General features: G+C 39.6%; 1 protein-coding gene across 2 annotated transcripts; it reads left to right on the forward strand.

Annotated features, from left to right (window-relative positions):
- Positions 1–1,147: 1,147 nt before the first annotated feature.
- Positions 1,148–7,783, forward strand: BTF3 (basic transcription factor 3). Of its 2 annotated transcripts, none has more exons than XM_045495342.1 (6): positions 1,148–1,306; positions 1,888–1,956; positions 4,869–4,982; positions 5,468–5,669; positions 6,917–6,973; positions 7,480–7,783. In XM_045495342.1, exons 2-6 carry the CDS (start codon positions 1,888–1,890, stop codon positions 7,524–7,526), a joined length of 489 nt encoding a protein of 162 aa, XP_045351298.1. In that variant the 5' UTR covers positions 1,148–1,306; the 3' UTR covers positions 7,527–7,783. The 2 variants fall into 2 exon arrangements, with proteins under 2 accessions (XP_045351298.1, XP_045351292.1); XM_045495336.1 differs by having other exon boundaries at positions 1,173–1,544.
- Positions 7,784–8,276: the final 493 nt, after the last annotated feature.

The raw sequence follows: 8,276 nt of genomic DNA on the forward strand, positions 1-8,276 counted from the left end.
CTTATATAGGAGCAACATTGTTTTCTAAGAAGATATCAACTGTTACAATTACCCTAACAAAGCAATACAGATGTCCTATTTTCTTAGAGACATCACATTTTAAACAATGTACATGTGAAAAGTATACAAAAAGATTCATCTTAATTAAAGAGAAATCTGCACCTACGCAAGTTTCCCTGCTGTATAAATTGTATTTTTCTTAGAGATTTGGGACTCATTTTTGACCCTGCGAAGGCTTTTCATAGCTAAGACCACCAAAAGGCTGACCAGATAGCATTCTGACTTAAATCGCCATTTTAAAATATAAGTAGTTTGACGTTAACATTGTCTTAAAGCTCGTCCTACCGTTCAGGAAATTTTAACTCACACCAGAAGTCTCTGTAAACACACCGGGCACAAATTCTCCCTTGATTGCACTACCTAGTTCAGAAACAAAGTTGGTTCAACTGTGAATCGCTAATTGTAAAATCCGTGCCAAATAAGGATCAAGGAGTCAACTTTTTGCTAAAGAAACAAGAGAAGTAATGTAATCAAGTACAGGGGTCTCAGGTGAGACCTGCTACGCTTGCTGAAATGCAGATTACCCGGTTCCATCCCCAGTCCAAATGAACCGCTTTTGAGGAGTGGGACTCGGGAATGCATTCTGAACACTCAAGCCAGAAAACCTGTGAACCACGGTCCTGCAACCTACCCAAACCTCCTCCTCCGAGAAGGCAAAATTAGCTTATTTTGACAACGTTTGGCCAAAATGTCTTATTAAAGGCTTATTTCTATCGGAGGGTAAATTCTAAAACATTCAGACGACTGCTCCAATCTACACCATCCAGCGAGCGAGAGGGACCAAAGAGGTGCGCACACTCTGGGCGTCCCAAGCGTTTCCGCAGATGGGAAATGCCCTTTCTTCTGAAGGTAAAGAATTTGGGGACCGGGGCCGACTTACTCAACCCTAACTGTGCAAAGAACCGTTCTTTCTGACTCCTTTATGGCCTTTCCCAGGACTACTCGCGGTGCCTCCAGCACAGAGTCCCTCGGGAGGTCTCAACCTGGCCCGCGCTGACGAGAAATGTGACCCACGCGACCGTCACAAACGCCTCGGCCTGCAGCCGCGCGTGCGCAGCGAGGAGCTGAGCTCGCAGCGAAGTCCGTTTCCTGACTCTAGGAGGAAGCAGTGTTGCATCAGTTCCGGCCTCCCTCTAGCTGCCATCTTGCGTCCCCGCGTGTGTGCGCCTAATCTCAGCTGGTCCACCCGAGACCCCCTGAGCGCCTACCCTAGTCCCCCGCGCGGTCCCATTTCCGCTCCAACAAGGTACAAAAAGGCTCTGGACGCCGGCGTGGGAGGAGGACGGGAACGGGGGCGGGAAGTGCCCGGAAGGAGCGAGACAGGGAGGGACAGGGCTGAGGAGAGGAAGGCGATGCGACGGACAGGCGCACCCACTCAGGCTGACTCTCGGGGGCGAGGTCGAGCCAGGGGCGGCTGCCCTGGGGGCGAGGCGACGCCGTCTCTTCCTCCACCTCGCGGCGGAACCCGAGGACAGGAGCCTCAGGTACCGCGAGGCTTGCGGAGAGTGGCCGGGCCGGGCCGGGCAGGCCCTGGCTAGGCCGAGGCCGGGCCAGGGCCGGGGGTGGGGGGCCGGGGGTGATCAGGCATGGGTTAGTGCCCGTTTTTCGGGCCTGCAGGGAGGGGGGAGTTGTGGAGGAGGGGTAGGAAGGTGGGTGCCCTTTGCGCTCCCCCAAAACTGAAATTGGGAGCTTTGCGGGGTGGATTGGGGATTCAGGCCTCGGCCTGTTTAGGACGTTTTTTCTTCTGCTCGTGTCTTGGGAAATAACGAGCGTAGAATGCTGGAGATAACTAGACCTTTCCTCGCTGAGGGTTTCCTGTTTTTCTAGATGAAAGAAACTATCATGAACCAGGAGAAACTCGCCAAACTGCAAGCACAAGTGCGCATTGGTGGGAAAGTAAGTTTTAATAGTTTTTTGGGGGTTTTTTTGTTGTTGAAGTTTCCAGGTTTGGGCTTTTTTGGGGGTTATTTTTTTTGGTATTGTTGGCTTGTCACTGTCTCTAGAGGGCATTTCATCGAGCTCGCAAAGTGGGGTGGGAAGGAGGAGGCGGGGTTAAATGATATACAGTAGAGTGTATCAGTAGGACGTATAGTAAGAAAAGTGAATCTAGGTGAAGAGACCACTTACAAACGTTACTTCTGTGAAAATGTTTTCATTGTTACAGTGTTTCAGTACAACAAAATGTTTTCTAAGTTGATTAGTAAGAAAATGTGTCATTTCAGTTAGATAATCCTTGTGGCCCTCCTACTCCTAACTTGTTTTGGCCTAAGTTGTATACCTTCAGTACTATGCTGATGCCTTTTTTTTTTCTTTTTTCTTTCTCTCTTTCTCTTTTTTTTTTTTTTTTGGTAAATAATTAAGGTAACTCTGAATTTAAGTTCCACCTGTCTTTTGAACTACAGTTTACAATGTCAGGTTCTGGATAATTGTACCTGACAGGTAGAAGTTTGTGTTCCCTGTACATTAAGACCTTTCTGTAATACTTTCTTAGCTAAATGCATTCCAGAGTAGTTGTATATTTTCTAGGATATTTGGAAGATACCTTTGTTAGAGGTACATCACAAAATTTAAGAGCAGTGACTATGGATTTGAAAATACTACCTAAGCAGATAAGCTCTCAATTTTGACTTTGTAAATATGCTAAAACTGAGAGAATGAGAATGATTGCTAGGCTTTTAGGTAAGTTTTGATTAATTGGGTTTTTTTCTGCTTGATACTGATTTTCAAGAGTATTCTTTTTTGAACTTGGAAATTTTTAGATTGTTTTCTGAGTAATTTACTTAGAAGACTGCTCTAGACAGAGATCTACTTAGTTGTATTTTGCATTGTGTTAGCACATTCCTAGTATTTAACAAGGTGTGGTAGCTTGTCCGAACAGAGCGTGTCTTTACTTGGTAAAACTTGTAAAGCTTCCCTGCTACCAAGCTTGTTATCTATTAGCTTTTCCCAACTTTAGACATTTGCTTTCAAATAGAGTATTCTGTGAAATAGCCAAAAGTTTCACTTAGACTTAAATAAGGAGATGTGTATCTGTTAAATTCCTGGACTTTGCCAACAACAAATGTGTCCTGATTTTTTTTTTTTTCCTGAAGCGGGTAGTCTTCAGGATCTGCACCTGCCAATTAACAACTAGTAGGTGTTTCTTGGCCTTCTTAGCAATTGTTAAAAGCTAGGTGTGGCCTTCAGGTCCCAGAGAAACTCATTATAGCCTTTGTGGGTCAGTGTTTGGATATTCTTATATTGGTGTTTTTAACTATCATTTCTTTTGGTACAAGTTTCACAAGAAATAACTTGAATAATGTGCTTGCGTGCTATCTTTCTGTGGTTACTCTGATCCTGTAAAAATGCTTTATTCAGTATCTGATCAGAACATTGATAATATCTTAATTATATCAGTAAAAATGGAACTCTACACAGGTGAAGTGTGTGGAATGTATAGAAGGTGTGTCCGTTTTGTTTTTATAATCTTACAGTAGCAGTTAGAGTGTCTTTTAGAGAGATTTAGAGACAATTATTTGGAAACCAGATAGCTACATGACTACATCAAGGTGATGTCTATTTTTAAAGGCTTTTTTGGGTCTGGTAACCAGTATTTTTTGTAGCTGTTGATATTTTATTTGGTTTAACTATCATTATTTAAGCCTTTATTGTGCTCAGTCCTGAGAATATGAAATTTAAGAAGTTGATGGTCCCTGAGGGAGCTTTAATGGTAGTAGGGGAGATAGGCATCTTTTGTAAAAGAAAGATCTGTTTCATAGTGTAATATACATAGTTCAGTAGAAGTGTTTCTGAAGTACAAGGGTGGGAATGATTTTGCTTGGGGACAGTTAATTACAGAGGTTTGGGAAGGCCTGAAAGAGGCTGGAACAGGGTTTTAAAGGACAAATAGGAATTGGTATGGAGGTTGGGGTGTATTGAGGCAGGTAGGTGGTAGCCTTTCCCTAAAGGGCCTTACATACCATGTAAAGGGTTTAAACTTTTTATAGCAGTAAACAGAATGGAAGCTTACATTCTAGTGAGGGGAGGCAGACAATAAAATACATTTCTCTCTTATAGTAATAATTGTTATGAAGAAAAATAAACCTGGATAGATAAAAGACGATGGCTGCTGGAGTTGCTTTTTTACATTGGGTGGTTGGGAAAGGTCACTGATAATGGTGCCAAAAAACGGAGATCTGTAGTAAGGGAGGAAGCCAGTGCAGATGCTAGGGGAAGAAGGGAACAGTATGTGCACAGGCTCTTTTCGGCCTGTTTAAGGAACTCAGACGAGGTTTCTGTGGCTGAAGATGAGAATACGTATGTGATGGAGATGTTGTCAAGAACAGCATTATAGGGGCAGAGCAGATCATGTAGGGGCCTTGTAGATAAAGATAAGAACTTCAGATTTTACTATTCGGTGTTACAGAAGTCTATATACAGACTCATTTGAATGTGTCATACATTGTCTTGCCTGTGACTATTAATGGATGTTGATTGTTCATCGGTTAATGTAAAAAAAACCAAAAAGGTTAATAGTTCTGAATATGGAGCTTTTAATGAGGCCTAATTTAGGTTGATAATGCCACCTCTTTATCTGCTCTTCTGGAGCACATAATCTAAATAATAGGATTTTGAAAAGATAATTTGTTTATATCTGACAAAATGAGAAGTTATTAAGGATTTGTTACCCTCTTTCGGCTTCCGTCATTGCCAATTTGCTGCCTAAAACTTTATACTTAGAGTAATTTTCTTAAACAGACCCAAAGGTCAGAAAGGAATTAGAAACTGTTCGTTATGGTGTTTATGTGTGTTATCTTCTCCTCACTCAGGGAACTGCTCGCCGAAAGAAGAAGGTGGTTCATAGAACAGCTACAGCAGATGATAAAAAACTTCAGTTCTCCTTAAAGAAGTTAGGAGTAAACAATATCTCTGGTATTGAAGAAGTAAGTGTCAAATTTTATTTTTATTTTTTTAAGTGTATTTATTTTTTGAGAGAGCATGAGTGGGGCAGAGAACGAGAGAGAGAATCCCAAGCAGGCTCCTTGCTGTCCACCCTGAGCCCCATGCAGGGCTCGGTCTCATGAACGTGAGAACCTGAGCCACAATCAAGAATTGGATGCTCAACCTAATGAGCCACCCAGGTTCCCCAAATTTTATTTCTTTATAGAACAAGATGTGGGTAGAAAAAAATTTTAATGGTCATGAGTTAAATGATTTTTTAAAATCTTTCACTCCATTAATAAATAGTAGAGAGATTGCTGAGTCTGAAAGTGATTAGATTGCACTTTCCATTCCAGGCAAAATAGCACCTGTGCTTCACAGTGGAATAGTGGATTACTTAGCCAGACTTCAGCTTTTGCTTAATAGAATGTTTGGCTTTAAAGGAATGTTGGTGGGTGTTGCTAATTAAAACTTTTTTTCTTTATAGGTGAATATGTTCACAAACCAAGGAACAGTGATCCACTTTAACAACCCCAAAGTTCAGGCATCCCTGGCTGCGAACACTTTTACCATTACAGGCCATGCCGAGACAAAGCAGCTGACAGAAATGTTACCCAGTATCTTAAACCAACTTGGTGCAGACAGTCTGACTAGTTTAAGAAGGCTGGCTGAAGCTCTGCCCAAACAATGTAAGTTTCCTAGTAGTGGTTTTGCCTAGCATTACTGATTTGTCAGTAAATTTCTAAGATTTCAAGTAGATGTGAGTATCTTTACATTTGGACATGCCAGTTTTCCTCTAAAAACGATTGTTACACTGCTTTTAAGTGTTCTTAGTGTGTTCAATAAGTTAACTAATATGCTGTGATCGATCATTAATACTTGATTCATACTTGATTAATACTTGTTTTCTAACTTTCTTGCTTTGGATCTTAGAGTTAAAATTTTTTACCTTCATTAGCTGGAAATGATGAAAATGTTAGTTTGGGGCATTTTTGATAACTGACAGTTTAGAATTGATTAAAATATATTATAAATTATCAAAGTTTTTACAACTGGTATCACCAGTAGTTTTAATAACTGGCCTGGCACTATTTGGGTATTTTTAATTATAATAGAGGGATTTTCAGGACTGAAAATCCTGCAGTTAAATAAGTGCATTAAGAAATGTAGATATTTTATGCTGTGGTCCTCTTATTAAAAGTTTGAAGAAAGTGGAAGCAAGATAGGCTTATTATGTGGTCCATTATTTAGTCATCCATGTTTTTCTAGACATTTTGCTAGACCTTTTATATGTTTATCTGTGTGTGTGTGTGTGTGTGTATATGTATATGTTGGGAGAGAGGGTATCACAGTGAGAGACTTAGGTTCTAGAAAGGCTTTCAGAGCTGAAGTAGGTTTTGGAAGTATCCTACTGAAAATCTTACAGGGCTAGTACTGTGATGTCTCAACTCCTAAGTGTAGTTTACTTTTTTGTGTTTTAAAAAGTGGATGCTTACCACCAATCAAAGGCATTTAATTTTTTGATCCTTTTATGTTCATTTCAGTAAAGGTTTGTTGAGCATCTCCCTTATGCCATTAACAAAACAGCATTTGAGAAACAGCTTCTTGATTTGTCTCCCATAAGAAATTTTACCATGATGTGGTATATGGGTTTACCTCTACCCTGGGGGCACTCTGTTGTTCTAGTACTACCTCAGGGCCTGTGGTGGCCAGAGGGCTTGAAAGAAGGGTATGGAATTTGATTTGTTGGCTGTTAACAACATTCTCGTTCATTTGTAGACTGCCATGTTAATGCTTGTACTTAGGGATGAAATCCCAAATGTCACTGTTGTAATCGTGAATATAAACTGTAACAATGCTTGGCCTTTCATCTGTTTTTCTGGTTGATGTTTATTAAAAACTTAACAAGTGTGTAACATATATTTCGCTTTCACAGCTGTGGATGGAAAGGCACCACTTGCTACCGGAGAGGATGATGATGATGAAGTTCCAGGTAGGAACCTTCACTTGTGGTTAAATTAGAGAATCTTAGCAAGGAAGAATGAAAAATCTTTATACTCTAGGAAAGTACCTTGTGGGGGGAGGTAATAAGGTAAAGAACAAAAAACGTAGACACGAACCTCACTTCTTTAGAATGGAAAAAATAATGCAGAGTTATTTAACTAGGAGTTAAATTTGTAGACTTGGTTTTTTCTGATTGGGATCCCAGGTAGGTATAGGTATCTAACTTTAAATATTGAATAAAAAATGTATGTTGTCACATGAATATAATAACTAATAGATCACAGAAGAGACCCCTGTTTCCTACTTCGAGATCAATAAATTTAAGAGAAGGCATGGAGAAATCATTCAAGAGTCTTGGGGGTATGGTGTAACTATTCTAAAATCAGAAAAACTCTTGGCAATTAGGAGGAGGCAATTTACTTGGTAAATCTCTTTAAAATCCATTGATGTGTACGTTTGGCTTTTGTCAGAGTTTCTACCTTTTTATTTTTCTAGATCTTGTGGAGAATTTTGATGAAGCTTCCAAGAATGAAGCAAACTGAATTGAGTCAACTTCTGAAGAAGATAAAACTTGAAGAAGTTACTGGGAGCTGCTATTTTATATTATGACTGCTTTTTAAAAATTTTGTTCATGGATCTGATAAAATCTAGATCTCTAATATTTTTAAGCCCAAGCCCCTTGGACACTGCAGCTCTTTTCAGTTTTTGCTTATACACAATTCATTCTTTGCAGCTAATTAAGCTGAAGAAACCTGGGAATAAAGTTTGAAACAAGATTAATAAAGTTCTTTGCCTAGTATATGGTTTCATTTTTTATTTCACTGACACTAATTTGTACACAGAAAGCAAAGTTATTCATAGCTAATCATGGCATGTAATATGACTGGTAATCTTTGATGAAATTTGATTAAAGATTTTAAATGGCCATATAATGTAACAGGTGATATAAAGTTATGTTTTAAAACTTTTCTCCAGCAATCCTCAGGGCTACAGTGGTTTATGTAATGGGTATAACTATAAAATGAGAATGAAATATTCCTTTGAGCATGAGTTTTTTCTCTTAATACGGTCTATCTCTTAAATGTATACTAAGTGCCTTTAATATATTATTGTACTTAATTTTCTCTCATTTAATCCCCAGTCTATGAAGTAGGGAGGAGTAGCTCCATTTTGTAGTTGTAAGCCAAAGTTACCTAAAAAGGAGAGTAATCTCTTAATAACCCTTGTAGGATATTCTGTAAGACACGTGTAAAAAGTAGTGTTTGTATTAGGAATGCCACCTTATGTTAATT

This window comes from Leopardus geoffroyi, chromosome A1 (assembly GCF_018350155.1).
Source record: "Leopardus geoffroyi isolate Oge1 chromosome A1, O.geoffroyi_Oge1_pat1.0, whole genome shotgun sequence".
In the NCBI taxonomy this organism is placed as follows: domain Eukaryota; kingdom Metazoa; phylum Chordata; class Mammalia; order Carnivora; family Felidae; genus Leopardus; species Leopardus geoffroyi.

Coding starts and splice junctions, on each gene's coding strand:
- BTF3 (XM_045495336.1), top strand. CDS start 1,413: ATGCGACGGACAGGCGCACCCACTCAGGCTGACTCTCGGGGGCGAGGT. Junction 5,670..6,916: donor TGAAGCTCTGCCCAAACAAT/GTAAGTTTCCTA, acceptor TCGCTTTCACAG/CTGTGGATGGAAAGGCACCA. Junction 6,974..7,479: donor TGATGATGATGAAGTTCCAG/GTAGGAACCTTC, acceptor TTATTTTTCTAG/ATCTTGTGGAGAATTTTGAT.